This window comes from Sinocyclocheilus anshuiensis, unplaced genomic scaffold (assembly GCF_001515605.1).
Source record: "Sinocyclocheilus anshuiensis isolate Anshui unplaced genomic scaffold, SAMN03320099.WGS_v1.1 scaffold918, whole genome shotgun sequence".
NCBI classification, from domain to species: domain Eukaryota; kingdom Metazoa; phylum Chordata; class Actinopteri; order Cypriniformes; family Cyprinidae; genus Sinocyclocheilus; species Sinocyclocheilus anshuiensis.
In genome coordinates this window covers 1449074-1469048 of record NW_015540946.1, presented here as the reverse complement: position 1 = coordinate 1469048, position 19975 = coordinate 1449074, and the positions used below count along the sequence as shown (strand labels likewise).

Here is a 19975-nt window from a genome sequence, read left to right as displayed (position 1 = left end):
ACCAAGAGCTTGTAACACTCCAAAGAGAAAGGAAAAATTGAAATCGCATCATATGACCCCTTTAAAGTTGGAGTTCAACTTTGCAGGAAGGAGGCCCTCCAGAAGCAGGATTGGCATCACTGCCTTAGTTACAAATGTGATGAAAATTTTTTTACATTTATTTATTAATGGAGAAAGTGTCACGTTTTTAATCAAAACACAGAAAGCAAATACAGTCTGGTCAGGCTTTACCTTCTTACCTTTTATATACATAAAAAGGCTCTAATAATCTTTACGTCTATTCTTATGTATTATATTTTTCTATTTTGTAATACATTTACACTACCATTCAAAAGTATGTGGTTGGTGAGTCTCTTATGCTCACCAAGGCTGCATTTATTTGATCAACAATACAATAAAACAGTAATATTGTGAAATATTATTGCAATTTAAAATAATTGTATATATTATTAATTTAATATATTATATAATACAAATTTTCAAAGTTTTGATGAATGAAAAAATTATATTTGAAATAGAAATCTTTTGTAACAAATGTCTTTACTGTCACTTTTAAAGGTATAAAAGTATTAATTTATTTTTAAAAAATCTAACTGATCCCAAACTTTTGAATGGTAGTCAGTGTGAATGTATTTTTATAGCCATAATGCTTCTTTTCTTTTAGTGCTTGTAATGAAAATGTTTAGCCAGCAGATGGTAGTAGTAGCTTATTAACGGTCATTTGAACTGAATGTCTATTGATTAGGTTTCAGAGCTAAATTTGCCCTAGTCCTTTCTTTTGATCACAGTATTAAAACACTATTTCCTTTTCATTTTGGTTGTCCAATTCAGTTATTGTATATAATGTATATAATGTAATATTGTATATAATTCAGTTATAGTATATAATGTACTGAAATATACCGGTACTTTTAAAATAATGAAAATTACTTAACTATTTTTTCTTTTTCTGTGTTCTCTCTACAGGTTGTTTATTCTGGGCTCATATGAAAGGGAGACATATGTTCACTGCACCTTAGAGCTCAGCTCTGATGAATGGCGGGAAAAAACTCGCAGCTCCATCAAAGAGGTACACGTTACATGTCCTGCTGCATGTGTTTCTCTCTGCCTGAGGGCACTGCACTATAGGTTTACTGTGCACAAACATGCATGTTTGATATGCATTAATAAATACACATGCACAAGCAGACATGCATGCACACTGTTGTCTATAGCACAGGTCAAAAGTCAAGGATGGATAGATGAACCAGTAAATATCCAGCTGCAATTAAACTGTAGTTCTTTGCTATTATTTTAGTGTTGGCAAATCAAATGTAAGAAACAGGAGATAATGATGTGCAGTACAGCTGTACAGGTTGAAATGACTTGGGGAAAATGTTTTCACTCCTCCTAGGGCTGTTTGGGGATGCTACATGGCATTCTAAGACATTCTGTGAACATGGCAGAATGTTTAGGAAGTATGTGTTGGTCATCATTAGAAATGGCACAGTAATATGTGAGGTTATTCATTTTGGTGGGAGTTGATGAGGAGTCTATGAGGCGTTATTTAGACTCAGTACAAAAATTTAATATTGGTAGTGCTTTAGTTTGTAGGGTTAGGCACATTTCAGCTTATTTCTTTGTTGCTTGTCCACCAAAATGGGCAGCTTTATGAAGTGGCTTGTGTCCATAATAAATCGGTAGTCTATTTCCCTCTATTATAAATGTCTGTTTGTCTTCCTTTTGGAGGAAGGACAAACACAATCTAATTGCTATTGATTTAAACAAATTCATATTTTGCAAAAACCTTTTCCTTTTCTACCTGCCAACTGCGACTTCACCAAGCAGTCAATAACAGCAGTCAGAAAATGTCAACTTAAATTGCTCCATTCTAGTCGTTTTATTTCGTCTCTCATCCCCTATTAAATCCAGCACCAAGCTCACATCCGGTGTAGAAAGAGTAGGTTGTTTACATTTCCAAGCGACGCCACAACTTTAATTAAAGTAGAATTCGACTGATGTCCACTCACAGGTGTTTGTATATCGGCTATTTTATAAAGGTCCATCCAATGCGATTTGTAATCTATTACCTGTTAATCTATGAGTCTTTTGTTTTTAATGTGGTTGTTGCATAACATGGATCTGTTTGTGCACTGATGCCAGACTGCTCATTCATTTGTTATGAGTAATCTTATCTTTTTGTTTGTGTCTGAACAAGCTGCTAATGAAGAAGAAAATAATCAAAAGAGATGAAGCACTGTTCATTTGTAAAGTATTTAATTCACTGGAAATGAATATCCAAAAAGCCTGTAATGCATGGCAATATAAAATGATTTTGAGTTGAATTTGTAACAAAAATAACTATATTTGTGATGCTTATTTTTGTGATGCTGATTGTTATATGGAGTATACTAATTACTTATTTTGATATAAGAAAATTACTCGAACCGTGATATCAGATTTTGGTAAAACCGACTAACCCTAGTGATTGTTGATACTATTGCTCTATTTATTTGATCAAAATAAGTAAAAACTGTAATATTGTGAAATATTATTACAATTTATATTAGCTGATTTCTGTTTAAAAAAATTAAAATGTAAATTATTCCTACATTTTTCCAACATACATTATAGTCTTCAGTGTCACATGATCCTTCAGAAATAATTCCAATATGCTTATTTGGTGCTCAAAAACATTTCTGATTATTAACAATGATGAAATTAGTTGTGTTGCTTAATATATTTTGGAAATATTGATACCTTTTTCAGGATTCTTTGATGAATAGAAAGAACAGCATTTGAAAATCGAAGTGTTTTGTAATATAAATGTCTTTGCTGTGCCCTTTGATCAAGTTAATGTGTCTGTGCTGAATAAAAGTATTAATTTCTATTAAAAAAAAAAAACATTTGAAGGATAGTGTACAGTATGTATAATAACATAAGTTATTATTATTATTATATTTACTGTTTATTTATTCACTGCATCTGATTTTTAGAAGTAAAATAATACATCTGAAATGAACAGCTGCACTGAAACTAGAATATATTTCTTTGTGTGTGGCTGTAGACTCTACTTAATTAAGAAACACAATAAACCAGCCTGCGTGCGTGCATATGTGTGTGTGTGTGTGTGTGTGTGAGAGAGAGAGAGAGTGAGTGAGAGATCTGATCACTATAACAGGCATGCACCAGCACTGACACAGCATGTTTATATGCCTGATGACTCTACATATGTTACATATGTTACATTAACCAATCCCATCAGCAAGGACAAGCGGTGTTCGAACGACTGCATGCATGCTTAAGTGTGCGTTTGCGTAGACACTCATATGAATGTGCACACTTGCAGGCATGTTTATTTGAAATACAGAATTGTGCACGGAGATGCAGATGCACACTGGCCGCTGTGCGTTTCACCCTGTGTTTGTCAGCTTCCCCCAGACCCCCAGATTCAGAGACCTCAGCAGGGACTCAAACACAGGATTAGTACAGATATCATCTGGAAAAGGTCATTGTTTTTCTTTCCTCTTCTCTCTCATGTTCTCCCATCCTTCTCTTACTTATTCACTCCACTGGATATCTCTTTCCTCTCTTTGTTTTTCATCTCTCTATATTACGTTCCTCATATCCTAAACTAATTTTACATGTAAAACAGTGGGCTGATCTCTGCTCATAAGTACAATGGTTCATATACACTGTATTTACATGGTACTCTAGGGTATAACCATGGTATGTGTACAAAAAATATGTGCATGGTAGCACTCGTGACACCCATATTGTCTTTGTGTGCATGCTGGGGGATTGTTTTTTAACACAATCTAAACGCTGTAAAGTGTTAAAGCATGTTTTCTTAGCTTGCGCCTCTGGTGCAGAGAGGCTAACACCGCTATCAGTAATAAGTAAGTGATACTGAGCCTCTGGGTGTCTTTTCATATGTTCTTATCTCCTGCCGTTCCAGCCGCTCTCACCATCGACCTGCACCGCCCTGCAGTCGCTCACCCGCCGATGCCCATTTCCAGCAAACCTCAGTGTACGTGGTCATCTAGAGAAGTTAGAGACCGTAAGACATGTTCATGCAAAGAAACCCTTTTTTTTAACATACATATGTTCCTGTGGTATTAGAATCCCTTGAAATATCGGGGAGTTGATATAATAAATATAATGAAAAATAATTCGCTATTTTTTTAAATACTTTTATAAAATGATAAAAAGGATTTTTAACATTTATATATTTTACCTGTTTACTTAGAGTTTAATAATGTTAAAATTACATATATATTACACATTAAGATTATTGATAGATTAATTATATCAAAAATAAGAATCATTTTATAGAGTTTGCACTCACAAAGTGCAAAAATAAATATAAAATTTTTTTTTTTATATTTAGCATTTTTGAAGTGAGATCAGCTGTAAAATATTTTCTAGAAATTGAGAGTGCAAAATAATTCATAAATGATTAGTAAGGAATTCTTATCCAGTATTTGCAAATGGCTGGAAAAGTCACAGAAGTTTATTGGCCAACAGACGTAGCTCTTTTCCAATAGAGCAGCGAGTGAGTGTTTCAGTGTTTGAATTGACGTATATTTGTACATCTGCTCTGATGCCTAACTGATCATTTCTCTTAACAACCTGACATCAACGTCTGTGTGGACGATTCTGTGTAGTCATCAGGCTTTTGCTCCAGCTAAATATTTTCTAATGTTGTTATTCCAGATGCAAGATGCTTTAGAAACGTGTTAGACATTTCTCTGAGAATAACACAGAATGTCCTCGTTTTTCAAAATATGGTCTGTGTGAGTTCCTTACAATCCAAATAACACCATCGAGCGCTGCAGGGGGTGTGTGTGCAGTGTTTATTTGTGTGTGTGTGTACATGTTGTATATGTCAGTGTGTGTTATGGGAATCTAGCTCTGTCACTGGGATTTTTCCGTCATCGTTGTTTAGAGAGTCGTGACGTTGTTTAAAACATGTTGCCTCTCTGATCAGGGGCTTTCATTTCCTTTCCTTCATTTTTTTTTAGTTGATTGACATGCATTTTGCTCATTTGAGTTTGTATGTTTAATAATTGAAGTCCTGTTACGTCTATATAGCTTTTATAACGTGTTTATGTTTGCTTTTCAGATGTTTGCTGTTAGACACACACACATCTTATTTAAACCAAAGACAAATAACCCTCTGTATACCTGCTTTGTCAGGATATCAGTTCAGATCCTATTCATCTTAGCTTATTCAGATAGAAACATCTCTCATAATGGCTCTAAGATGGCTGTTTCATCCGCAGCACCCTATCTTATCACAGTCCCCCCCTCCACCCGAGGACTGGCTTTCGGGCCACTATGATGCAGTGTTAGTATCTAATAAAATTCAATCAAATTTAAATTACATTTTAGAATTGAATGTGTAACTATAAATATATTTTTATATATAAATATTGATAATATGATATACATTTTATAAATATAGAATTAAATATATAATTTAAATTATTTGGGATCATTTATAATAAAAGCATTTTTCATAGGACACATGAACCTAAACTTAAGTTATTAAAAAATATATATAATATATATGTTTTTCTTTTGTCTTACATATAATTTAGGGTCTGTCATTAAGGGTTTCCCAGGCTGTTTTTCTAGTTTATATTTACAATTGATTTTGCTCTGTGTGCCAATGATGATGATCAAACTAATTTGACAGCCGTCCCTGTGCATGACGGAGCGTCTGATGGGTGTATTAGCAACGCCACAGACGCTAACACTCATTGCTGGTTATTCCAGCCCCTTCACTAAATGAATCCCAGCTCCGCCCTCCACAACAGAAAAAGCAGCACACTGAATGGTTGGCCGAGCCTTGCTGCATGTGAACACGCAAATAGTGTAGTTTTAATATATTTAAAAGATGACGCAAGTTGCAACAGATAACGGAAATGTTGTAACAGTCTGGATCATTTCTAATAAATCAATATTTTGGAGATGAATTTAATGGATTTCTGTCTTGAGACAGACAGACACACTTTTCACAGCCGCAAAGATTTGTATCTTTAGGACAGCATTATTTTGCAAAGTGGTAAAAATGGTCATGATCCATTAGAGCAGCATTTTTTTCAGGGCGATGTATGGAGAAACCTCCTTGTCTTTAGTCAGCGCAGCATGATTTTCAGCCAGTTGACCTCTCTCAACTTCTCTCAGCCAGTTCTTCTTCTCCCAGCAGAGTGTACAGGGTCAGGGCCAGGTGTCTTTAACTTTGTTCTGAAGTATGTATTGACCGCAGTCAGCTGCTGCTGTATTTTTAGTTAATTATTGTTTGTACTGTGGTGTCTGACAGGCCAGCTGCTCTTTGTCTGTGCTGTTACGATTTGATGCAGTCTGAAGTATATTGCCGCTAAATCTCATTGTTATGCAATTTATTGTTGCTCTCTGCTTGGCTGGGCACCTCTCCTTGAAATAAAAAGATTGGAGAGAGAAAGAGAGAGCTGCAGAGATGACCGTGAGGCTCTAACATTATATAGCTTTACTTACAACCAATTTTTTTGTCCTTTGCTTTGATTTGCTTTTTCTACATTTCCTTTCTGATTTTCTTCTTTTTCTTTCCTTATTTTCATCTTATATGTCCTTTCCTCTCCCCTCGTTTCCTTTCCTATTTCCCCCTTTCTTTCCTTCTTTTCTTTCCTTGTTCCTTTATTTCTTTTTCTTTACTCCTTCACCTTATTTACATCTTTTCCTTCCCTTATTTCCTTCTTTACTTCCTTTTTTTACTCCTTTGCATTTATTTCCTTCCTCTTTTTATTCCTTACTTCCTTTTCTTCTTTAATGTTTTTGCATTTTCATCTTTCCTTTCCTTTCCTTTCCTTTCCTGTCCTAAACTTTCCTTTCCTAAACTTTCCTTTCCTGTCCTAAACTTTCCTGTCCTAAAATGTCCTTTCCTTTACTTTCCTGCTTTAACTTTAGCTAATCTTTCTTTCTTTCTTTCTTTCTTTCTTTCTTTCTTTGTTTTCTCTGTTTTTTAATTGCATTGATGTAGAACTGTTTCTGTTACTGGAGCAGTTATTGTCTGTAGTGATTGGCTGGGTTGGTAAATAGTAGTTTATTTTGTGGTAATCTAGAGGAAAGAGCTACAATTGTTTCTTCCTGTTCACATTGCTGACAGCTGAAACTGATATTAACGGACAAACAGTGTTTGACACCTGTATTTGGAGGAGCATTAATTGCTTGCAGTCAGATTAGAACCAGGTGCTAGGCTAGATCAAAGTCCATCACTCTTTGAAGCAAAATGTCACCTGTTGAATATAGAGCTGCTGTTGAAAGTGTTATAAAGCCATGAATCTTTTGACAGTATCAGACAGCTGTCGATTGCATGGGGAAGGGACATTTGAAACTCCACTTTTAAGTAGCTGACTCAGTTTAAGCTGAGAGAATGAAAATGACAAATAAAATGCCAAAGTGATAAGGACGCACTCTTGCCCCCCCTTCCCCTCCACATGGCTTTTGAGCGTTGATAGGAGAGACTCTTCATTTTCCCTTCCATCTTTCATTTGGCCATTCTCATTCTACCTTTCGCACGTGGGGGTTAAACTGGGGGCACATCCATGTAGATGAGGGGACAGTTCCTGAGCAACTGAATAACAATGAAGGTGCTAAAAACGGAACCGACTTGGACAGACGTTAAAGAACGCTCTGGTCGCTGTGAACAATTGCAAATGAGGGGATGAGAAGGGTCTTGTTTTTGAATGTCCCCCGTCTCCATAACAACACTCCCTTTTGTGTGGCGCTCTCTGAAAAGCCCTCCTCCTTTTACAAAAACGTCGCGGCAACATGAAAATTCAGCCCGTCCGTGATGAGACGCAACTGCATTCATCCCAGCTTTGAACAAATGTGTGCAAATCAGAATGATTCCTGGAATAGGTTCGTCAGAAAAAATGAGAAGCAAAAACTTGCTGAACCCATAATTGAGGGTTTCTTACTAGAAATAAAGGCTTATTTCATTTTTTCAAAATATATGTTTAGCACTTAAGTTTGATTTGGAATCAGCAAATTTGTGGTTGATTTTTGTTAAGGTTTTTATGATATTTTATATTTAGTTCAAATTGTCTCCCTCTAACTCAAAACTCTGAGTCAGAACTGGATATGGTAGATTTTGTCAATTATAACCTCATGTCATTGTCATGTAACTATGTGTGAAGCAGTGCTTTGTTAATTTACATGGATTGGAGGATGGGTGAAATGAAGAAGAGTGAGTGATTGAATTAGCTGAGTGTCGGAAAAGGGCGGTGTTAACAATATTCCACCACGCCATTAGTTATTATGCCACATGTGACTCAAATCAGGCAACTTAATATAAAACACATTAATCCACAGCAACACTTCCTGCTTAATTATCCTCACTTCCTGCCAGCTTTGGCTGTCAGACATTTTGAAATTGAGTTTTCATCAAGCTCTGAAAGTTCTCAATATAACATTTCCACTGCTTAATTTTTAACCTTGTTACTAATGGGATAATTGAGAATAAATGTTTTCACTTTATCTGAGGTTATGAATCCTTGCAGTTTTGTTGTAATTCTGAAGGGAAAAAAATCATTAAGAACCTTTACAGATGTAAAAAGTCACATCACTTTGCTCAAAAGACAAATACGTGTATTAGTTTTGTATTAATCATTAATTTCAGTTTAGGTGATGGTGTTGATCAGCCGTAAGCCAGGTCATTGCAAAAAAAAAAAAGTCTAATTAGTATTTTTTATTTTCTTTTGGAAAAATATCTAAACATCAATTTTACAATATACAATATAAGTTTACGTCACGGAAAAAAGTTATTAGATATTAACATTTCTTTTCAGATAATTAATATATGTGTGTGTATGTATGTGTGTCTGTGTGGTGTGAATATATACTTTACAGAAAAAAATATAAATTTTTCCAGGACAGATAGATAGATGGTTGAGTGGATTTATTATATAAATTAAATTGATCAAAATTGTGAAATTGAAAAAGTATAAGTAAACGTATAAGATTTGTTATTTGAGAAAACATGTTCTTTTAAAATCTATAGTTCACTTCTGTTTTAATCAGATCCTTCTAAAATCCTCTATGCATCCACTTCAGCTGATCGATCTAAGCATCCTTTCTTTCACGTATCTGTTACTTTTTTCTTCTTGTTTTAAAACAAACCTATTAATCGCTAGAGCTCTCTGATGCTGTGTGTGTGTGTGTGCACATGCCTTGCGGGGACTGCTACCCTATACCCTAACACTAATCTCTCTGACATGTGCCAGATGATTCGATTACTGACCATTGCTCTGAAGGCTCTCACTACTGCATCTGACCACTGAACTCAGCCATTGTGTGTGAGGAAGATGCAGAATTTTTGCAGAGTAGAACTGACCAGTATACTGTAGCTAAAAATGTATATCTTGATGTTTTTCAGCCTTTTCATGATATCTCTTTGTATATTTGCCCTGAAATGGCTTAAAAGGACGGAGGAATCTTCATTTCAACTCAACAGCTATTGTGGCCAATTACATTCAAAATGTTTCATGTAATTATATTTTTACATACCAAAAAAATCTAGTTAAAAATGTTGTTTTCACACTTTTTCTCCATATTGCATGGAGAAAACAAGAAGTTTGCATTCATATTCATTCAAAATAATCTAATTCATCTCTAAAATTAGTATTTTAAATATTATTTAGAGAAATATTTCTTTGTTGTTGCATGACTCTTTTGTTTGTGTTTTCTCTTTTTGCCAGCTGGTGGGAGTGAGTCTGAATGTGCTTGTCGAACTTAATTTCATTAGCTCACCTCTGTAGTTCAGCTTGTGGATAAAACTAGCAGATTAAAAAAAAAAAAAACCTTTAAGAGAAACAGGCTCTCAGGAGACACAGAGTATACAAAAGCTGTATGCTTCCCTGTGATTCTTCATGTATCTGAAGTTGCTGAAGGCTGCTGCCTCTATCCTTACTGTTTGCGTCACTCATGAAACATGTCAAACCACATTACATTTCCAGTGAGTTATTCCACAGTTGTTTGACGATGGATCTTTTTACCAAACACCTCATTCACTCAACGAAGGACGAAATAAACCTGCTCCTTCATTGTTAGTTCTGTTGATTTATCACATGATCCCCCGTGGCAAGTTAAGACTCTGCCACGCCCCCCTAAAACGGCTCGTTCTAACACGCCCCCACATATCTACCTCACTATGTGGAAATATTAGCATAATGCCGCCCAAATGTTCACGCAAAGAAAGAAGGCGTGGTTTCAGTAACCGCAGTTAGTGTTGAAGCAGCCATATCAGGGAGACGCTGTGTGTTTCAGTGCGAAAGCAAAAGCACTTTATTTGGCCTTCCGAAAGTAGATGCATTTAGGAATCTTTAAGATTACTTACAACAGAACAGCAATGCATTTTATGGACGACTGTTTCGTGAACCTAGGAGAGGAGGTAATTCTGACTTTGCTATGACAATCTGGCGCTTCTGAATCAGCTACTGTTTTGTTATTAGTTTAAGTATTTGCTATTGACTGTTCAGATGCGGAGTTTTGTGCATGGTATGTGTGTGTGTGAGTGAGAGTGAGAGAGAGCGAGAGAGTGAGAGAGAGCGAGAGAGTGAGAGAGAGCGAGCGAGAGAGAGCGAGCGAGAGAGAGAGAGCGCGAGAGCGAGAGAGAGAGAGCGAGAGAGAGAGAGCGAGAGAGAGAGAGAGAGAGGGAGAGAGAGAGAGGGAGGGAGGCATCATATGACCCCTTTAACACAGTCAAACACTTTGTTCCTGAATGAATCAGCCGTTTGAACGAATCGGTTGAATCTCAGTGACTTACTCGGTAACAGTCACTTGCTGCCACCTACTGGCGGTTTTAATTTCACATTTCAACTTTTTTTTTCATGTTTTAAATCATTTCAAATATTAGTATTCAATGTTTTATGTTAAAAACAAAATATTTTTTATCCATCTGTAACTGCAGGTTAAATGCATCCATGTCCCCTCTGAGATAGCATTTAGATGTATTTACACAGTTTAATGTATTTCAGATGCAGATTCCAGAAATGTTTTCTTATGTTGGAATGAAAGACACTAAGTACCGGATGAAGTGCTTCTTATTCTTACCCAAAGATACAAAATAGAAGAAAGAGTTAAAACTGAGCAGTCTTGCTACTCAAGCTGTGTATGAACATTCTTTTTATATATATATTTATTTGCTTCTTTTACATTTTGCATTTACTTGTACTTTTACTTTCAATACTTAAGTACGCCATTTAAGATTAAAAAAACACTTGTCGTACTTAAGTACAATAAATATCACATACTTTAAGACTTTTACTCAAGTAATATTCTAAACGGTGACTTCAACTTCTATCATAGTAATTTTCTGGTAAGATATCTGTACTTTTACTTGAGTGTGGCATTCAGGTACTTTATACACCACTGCTTTTATTCAGCAAGGAGACAATAAATTGACCAAAAGTGACAGTAAATACTTTTATGTAAACTTTCTATTTCAAATAAAAAGCTGTTCTTTGGATCTTCTATTAATTAAGGAATTCTGAATGTTCAGCATATTAGAAAGATTTCTGAAGGACTGGAGTAATGGCTGATGAAAATTCAGTTTTGCCATCACAGGAAAAAAACGACATTTTTAAATATATTCAAATAAGAAAACAGTTATTTTAAATTATATTATTTCACAACGTTACTGTTTTTTACTGCAAATTTGATCAAATAAATGCAGCCTTGGTGTGCATAAAAGACTTCTGAAGATCCAAAAAATAGTTTGTAAGCAACCACAAACTGCAAAGAAAAAAATTTTTCCATGGTTTTTTGTTTATTTACTGTTTATTTATTTATTATTCAAAGGGTAAAGCAAAGTATGTATCAGTTGTGTGTTGTCTGCTGGGCACCATCATTATCGCCCATGTTGCTTAGGTAAAGGATGAGAGTCTGTTCTGAAAGGGGTAGATTTATATAAGCCAGTTGAAGAGAAAGGTGGGGGATGAAGGGAGTGGGAGGATGAATGAAATGGATAGCAGGAAAAATAGAGGTAAAGAGAGCGATAGAAATGGAGAGTGGGAGGTTTGGCTGAACACACACCGTCACTCCTCCAGAAACAGGTGTACACACAAGGCAACTGTCCGTTCTGTACAATAGCTTCAGTGGGCATCTGTCAACAATCACACCGGTGCACGTAACACATCTACCACCTACAAACACGTATGCACTCACTGGCACCTGATGACAAGAAGAAAACTTCCGTTTTGTTGTACAGAGTGTGCGCTAGGTCTGGTATGGGTGTGTTTGTGAGTGTGTAGGGCTGATTTTGTGTGACATGTTTTCTTTTTCTGAGCAGTTATTCATCTGTCTGTCTGTCTCTTTGAGTGCACAGTGCGATTTGATGTCTGTGCGCATTTAGAGGCAGTATTGGGGTGGCCAAGCATATGCTGTATGTTTTGTGTTGTGCATGTGAGCGAGAGAGAGACTTGTGTTCTTTTTGGAGGCATCAGAGAAAAACTAGAAAAGTAAATGAAATCAAAATGTGATGCTGTTTTGTCATGTGTTTGCCTCTCCCTCCACGTCAGAGATGCTTTAGTAATGTAACGTTATCAAGATTTTTTGGTAACACTTTAGTATAGGGACCAATTCTCACTATTAACTTGTTGCTAATTAGCATTCATATAAGTAGCATATTGGCTATTTATTAGGTCTTATAAAGCACATATTCTTCATGACCATATTCTACATCCCTAATCCTACCCAATACCTAAACTTAACTACTTTACTAACTATTAATAAGCAGTAATTAGGAGTTTATTGAGGCAAAAGTCATAGTTAATATTTAATTAATAGCGAGAATTGGACCTTAAAATAAAGTGTGACCTTTTTTTTTTTCAATTCAGAGTAAAGCTTTTAAGATTACTTTGTCAATATTTACTCACCTTCACGTTGTTCCAACCTCATTTGACGTGTTTGTTTATTGATCTTTTACATTTTTATTTAACTTCAGTATTTGATTGTACAGAGGGTACAGAAAAGAATCACCCCTTTAAAATAATCACATTTTGTTGCGTTGCAGCGTGAAATGAAGACTGACACAGTGTACTTAAGTACAATAAATATCACATACTTTAAGACTTTTACTCAAGTAATATTCTAAACGGTGACTTCAACTTCTATCATAGTAATTTTCTGGTAAGATATCTGTACTTTTACTTGAGTGTGGCATTCAGGTACTTTATACACCACTGCTTTTATTCAGCAAGGAGACAATAAATTGACCAAAAGTGACAGTAAATACTTTTATGTAAACTTTCTATTTCAAATAAAAAGCTGTTCTTTGGATCTTCTATTAATTAAGGAATTCTGAATGTTCAGCATATTAGAAAGATTTCTGAAGGACTGGAGTAATGGCTGATGAAAATTCAGTTTTGCCATCACAGGAAAAAAACGACATTTTTAAATATATTCAAATAAGAAAACAGTTATTTTAAATTATATTATTTCACAACGTTACTGTTTTTTACTGCAAATTTGATCAAATAAATGCAGCCTTGGTGTGCATAAAAGACTTCTGAAGATCCAAAAAATAGTTTGTAAGCAACCACAAACTGCAAAGAAAAAAATTTTTCCATGGTTTTTTGTTTATTTACTGTTTATTTATTTATTATTCAAAGGGTAAAGCAAAGTATGTATCAGTTGTGTGTTGTCTGCTGGGCACCATCATTATCGCCCATGTTGCTTAGGTAAAGGATGAGAGTCTGTTCTGAAAGGGGTAGATTTATATAAGCCAGTTGAAGAGAAAGGTGGGGGATGAAGGGAGTGGGAGGATGAATGAAATGGATAGCAGGAAAAATAGAGGTAAAGAGAGCGATAGAAATGGAGAGTGGGAGGTTTGGCTGAACACACACCGTCACTCCTCCAGAAACAGGTGTACACACAAGGCAACTGTCCGTTCTGTACAATAGCTTCAGTGGGCATCTGTCAACAATCACACCGGTGCACGTAACACATCTACCACCTACAAACACGTATGCACTCACTGGCACCTGATGACAAGAAGAAAACTTCCTACAGAGTGTACAGAGTGTGCGCTAGGTCTGGTATGGGTGTGTTTGTGAGTGTGTAGGGCTGATTTTGTGTTCTTTTTCTAGTGCCCAAACTTAACAACTACCTTATTAACTTTTAATAAGCAGTAATTAGGAGTTTATTGAGGCAAAAGTCATAGTTAATATTTAATTAATAGCGAGAATTGGACCTTAAAATAAAGTGTGACCTTTTTTTTTTTTTTCAATTCAGAGTAAAGCTTTTAAGATTACTTTGTCAATATTTACTCACCTTCACGTTGTTCCAACCTCATTTGACGTGTTTGTTTATTGATCTTTTACATTTTTATTTAACTTCAGTATTTGATTGTACAGAGGGTACAGAAAAGAATCACCCCTTTAAAATAATCACATTTTGTTGCGTTGCAGCGTGAAATGAAGACTGACACAGTTTTTGTTTTATCCAGCTGTATTTACTCAGTGAAACTTATAACATCCAAGTGAAAAATAAAACACCAACATAAAAAACAGAGTCACTGAGTTGGCAAAAGGATCACCCCCTTGTGTCAGTATTTTGTTGAACCACCTTTTGATTTAATTACAGCCTTTAGTCTGTAGATATGTCTCTACTAACTTTGCACATCTAGACTCTTCACCCACCCGATCCGCGGATTATCCGCAGCGCCCGCGGATATAACCGCCATCCGTGCATCACTAACACACACACACACACAATGGGTATAGAAAAGAATCACCTTTTGTTGCTTTGAAGCCTGAAATGAAGACTGACACAGTTTTTGTTTTATCCAGCTGTATTTACTCAGTGAAACTTATAACATCCAAGTGAAAGAACACCAACATGTCAGAAAAAAATAAATAAATAGAAAACCAGAATCACAGCTGGAAAAAGGATCACCCCCTCCTAAAAATGGCATGGCATCTTAATTAGCTAATCACCTTCTCAGCGGCACACAAAACCATTTGACTTTCAACTGTGATAAGCTGTGGTCATTTTGATTACAGCATGAAAAGAGCTTTTCTGGAGCATTTCAGTCCTTGAGTGCAACTGAAGCAAACAATCAACTATGGGTGGCAAGGCACTGTCAAAAGATTCTGGGATAAAGTTGTGGACAGGCACAAGTCAGGAGATGGATACAAAAAATTTCAAAGGCTTTATCAATGCCTAGAAGCACAGTGAAGTCTATTATTAAGAAGTGGAAGGTATTTGGTACAACACAGACCCTCCCTGGATCAGGACGTCACTCCAAACTGGATGAAAGAGCCGGAAGGAAACTGAAGCAGTTGCAGGAATTCATGACAAAGAGTGATCATTGTGTGCATGTGACAACAATATCACAAATTCTCCACAAATGTGGCTTGTATGGGAGGGTTGCAAGAAAAAAGCTACTCCTCCAGAAAGGCCACATGCAGTCACGACTGAGCTTTGCCAAAACGCACCTTGAAGATTCTGAAGCAGATGAGACTAAAATTGAATTATTTGTCCTCAACATCAAACGATATGTCTGGTGGAAATCCAATACAGCTCACCATCCTAATAACAGCATTCTGGTTGATTCTGTTTTTTATTATTATTATTTATTTTTTTTTTATTATTATTTATTTTTTATTTTTTTTCTGGCAGGTTGGTGTTATATCTTACACTTGGATGTATAAGTTGCACTGAGTAAATACAGCTGGATGAAACAAAAACTGTGTCTGTCTTCATTTCATTTCAAAATGTGATTATTGTAAAGGGGGGTGATTCTTTTCTGTACCCACTGTATGTTATGATAGAACATGAACGTTTTTAAAATAAGCCTCTTATGCTCAAAAATACAGTAAAACATAAATATTGTAAAATATAAAGTAAATTCTGTATTTTAATATCTTTTAAAAATTCCTGTAATGGCAAAGCTGAATTTCCAGCAACCATTACTCTAGTCTTTAGTGTCACATGATACTTCAAAAATCATTCTAATATGCTGATTTGCTGCACAATGAATGTTGAAAACAGTTGTGCTGCTTAATATTTTTTTGTGAGAACATTGATCATTTGAATTTTTTGAACTTTACTGTCACTTTTGATAGATTTTAATACATCTTTGCTGAATAAAGGTGTTAATTATGTTATATATTCTACCAAAATGTCTAGCTACAGTTGCTTAAAATTGCAACTTTTTATTTATTGATTGATTGATTTTTTTTAATAAAAAAGATATGTTGCTAATATGTTAAAATAATATTGGCAGGGCAACTACAAATCTGAACAAAATACATGTAGGCCTTCAGAAGGCATGTAATTGTGTGCATGAGTTGTGTGGAGTACTTTTCTTTTATACTTTTTTGTGCCCTTTTTAGAGCTTGCACACCCAATTCCACATTGTGGGAACCAGAACATTATTCATCATTTATATTTCACAGAAGTAAGTCATATGTGATTGGCATGACATGTGAGTGAATATAAATAATGACATTTCATTTTATCAGCTGCAGGCCTGTTTTTCCTCGTGGTTCTGTTGAATGTGTACTGTTATGTGAGTATTGTGTGTTAATTCTGACATTTATGCTGTAATCAGTGGAACTGACCTGAAAATGTCCCACAGGCCCCCTGTGTTTGTTTATTTGTGTTATTTGTGAACCTTGTGGTGATGAGGTGAGACGAACAGCAAATTGACTCATGAACGGCGTCCTCACGTACCAGTCGGAGCAGCAGCAGTCCGTTTACCTGCTCTCAACACACGCAGACACACAGTAGCGCACACAGTGAGTGTGTGAGCGTTCCTCCTGCTGTGCCTTTCCATGGTTGTGTAATTACCCCTTAGCCACCGCTCAGCTACAGAAATCGCCTGTAATTGCCGCTCAATGTCGCCGTTTGGTTCCAGTGTCAGACAAATCTTTCTTTCTCGCTTTCATTTCTTCTCTCTCGCTGTCTTTAAACCTTGCCATTTTGCCGTTCTAAAAGTGGGAAAACAAAGGTGCACGTTAAGAGCAGGTGTGTCTTTCACCCTCTGCTAGTTGCTGTTTTATTTATTTTTGGTTTAAGTCAAGTCTTGTTGTTTTCTACTGTAATTGCAATTTAGTTGTGGACTTTATTGCAATTACGTATGTGGTCATATTCTTTTATGCAGATAACTTGACCAAATGTTGCTCATTCAGTCTTAAACTCAAGGCATCATATAATGTAGGTCCAACCAGTTCTGATGTTGAGGTACAACATGTTCCTGTAGCAGAAGACTTTGATCTGGATGTTTGGAAGTAATTGTTAGTGTTTGTTATGGTTAATATCAGATGAAAGCCATCTCTAGATAACAGCCCTTTGTCCACCATGCAAACAGTGTTGTCTTGTTTTCTGTGTTTGTCGTATTTGTTTCAGTAATTTAACTCATTAAATCTAGAATATCACTTTTATTCTGGATTACACCGGTGGTGAATAAGAAGATTCCTTACATACGCTTTGCTTTCATTTTCATTCTCTATCTTGAACAGGTTGCAATGAATTATCCCAAACATGCAGACCAACAGTGTCATCAAAAAAGCCTGGAGCTTTTGTTTTGTTTTTCTCCCACAAACCCTCTCTGACACGTGTAAAGGGTGGGATCAGGTTGTGTCCTCAGGGAGGAAATGTTCAGAATTAATCATCTCTGTGGAGGGTTTAACAGCAGCACTTCAGTCATTAAGATTCATGTTCCTGTGTATGTATTTTGTCTGTTATAAACAAACTTATCTTCAGCATCTCAGTTAGCTGACATGTATGCAAATAGTATTGGCACAAGTGTTCTCCCCTTGTCTCATTTCTTACTCCTAAGGCTACCACAAATGCCTTCGTTCAGTGGCAAAGCAATTTATTATGAAAAAGCATGCTTTTAAATAATTTGATGAATCAGTTTTAACCATTTTTTGTGATGTTCACTTGACCATTTTAAACAGTAACTATTCAAATAAAACATTATTTTTATGTTTGATCAGTGGCACAATTGTAATAGCACTATAAGATATCAATGTTAAATAGTTAGATGTATTAATAATATAATATTCAGGCTATATACACATACATAATATAGTAATAGAGTTTGCTAGTCTAACTATAATCTGTTTATAGTTGCCATGGAAAGATAGATAGATAGATAGATAGATAGATAGATAGATAGATATTATAGTTGAAACTAAACATTATAGTTTTATACAGTTGAATATGGGTGTTTTTTTTGTAAGTAGCCTTCTAAGAACTTTCAGAAGGTTCTTGAATGTTTCTATAGACAGTCATTGGTCAAAACTGGGCATGTCAGTCTTCTGCTTGCCAACTTGAGTAGATTGTCTGTTTTTTCATCCCATGTTTAACTCAATCAGTGCCCTTCTCAAGGGTTATAATAAATGACAGAAGCAAAATTACAGTCATCCATCTCAGCAGCTTAGATCTGCATCCTGTCTTTTTTGCCCACCCCCAGCATAGACGACAGAGAGAGAACAAGGGAGACACAGAGGACATATCATGGAAAGATCAATGAAAAACAATCACTGGTATTTGTGCTGCTATTATACAGTTCAGATTATCATTCTTGTCTCTTGTTGGATCTAGTGGAATTTTTCCTCACTTTGGTACACTAACTTGCTCCTTATATGTACCTGTTGTTGTATGGTGTCACTCCGAGGTGCAGGTGGACCTGCAGGTGGATTTTTTGATGTAGGCTTTGTGATGCAGCCAGCCCTGAAACAGCAGCTGCTACTTTGTGGCACGTTTGCAGTGAAATTAGCGGTAATTGCAGACCTCCCTTCCTTCGTTTTAGAGAGCATTGTTTTATCACTATGAAAATTGTTAGATGTGATGGGAAGAGAGAGCTTTCTATAGAAAGTGAAGGCTGTCTTGTTCACATCATAATGTAGGTTGTCCGCCCTAATTATAAACCGCTGTTGCTGTCAAAAGATCAGCTTTAAGAAACACTGTCTTTTGGCTTAACTGCTAGTGTTCCTCTCAACTAGTAACAAAAGCTTCCCCTAACAACTTCTTTCCAATCCAGTCCCACTTGGTGGTCTTATGACTTAAAGTAATGTATGCCAGAACAACACCTGCAATAAAGAAAAGATTACAATTACAATTTACAAATCTACTTGGAATCTAATTATAATTGTCAATCCCAAGTTTCTTCAATTACACAACCTTTTCATTAAGATTATTAGCAAAACTGATATTGTTTCTCTTTGTCTGTTGCAGACTGAGGTGATCAAAGGACCATCTGGGAGCGTGGGAATGACGTTCAGGCATGTCCCTGCCAGTGATGGTGACACGGTGCATGTGAGCATAGAGACTGTCACCCCAAACTCCCCAGCTTCCCTGGCAGACTTACAGAGAGGAGATCGCCTCATTGCTATTGGAGGTTAGACTTACATTTACTTTTTACTATTCAAATGGAATGTTTGACTTTGTGGATAGTTCATTTGATGGACAATTTTGTAAGATTTTATAATAGATTTGCAAAGCATCAATCATTCTTCATGTCTATTTGCATAGGAGTCAAAGTGACATCCTCTGTCCAAGTGCCGAAGCTGCTAAAACAAGCTGGAGAAAGAGTGATAGTCTTATATGAGAGGCCAGTCCGGCACCGGGTGCCTACTGTGGGCTTGGGGACACTCCAAGAAACCCTAGGCCCAATGGAGGAGCCCAGTTATCTTCATCAGCCTGGGGGCTACGAGGAGGACCCAGCCCCAATAACCACCATGGACATATCTGATAACAGAGACAATGACTCTGAGTTTGAGGAGCTAATCGTTGAGTCCAAATCAACTGCAGCTCCAGTCACTGTTGACACTAAGGAGGATTTCCTGCTCTCTGTAAACCAAAGTCCCAAAAAAACTGTGGCCAACTTGGCCAAGCCCCTTGGTTCCATCTCACCAATTCTCAACCGCAGACTGAACCTTCAGTCCCCACTCAAACCCCAGCCCAAAGAATCACCAAAGGCGCCAACTCTCAAGGCTGC

General features: G+C 36.3%; 1 protein-coding gene across 1 annotated transcript in view; it reads left to right on the top strand.

Moving 5' to 3' along the window:
• The window catches only part of LOC107689806 (PDZ domain-containing protein 8-like), a 45665-nt gene that overhangs the window by 21245 nt on the left and 4445 nt on the right, over nt 1-19975 (top strand). Inside the window, exons 3-5 of the mRNA XM_016487966.1 lie at nt 967-1069; nt 19213-19375; nt 19510-19955. Of these exons, the coding sequence (XP_016343452.1) occupies nt 967-1069; nt 19213-19375; nt 19510-19955 (712 nt within the window). The remainder of the gene's footprint in view (nt 1-966; nt 1070-19212; nt 19376-19509; nt 19956-19975) is intronic.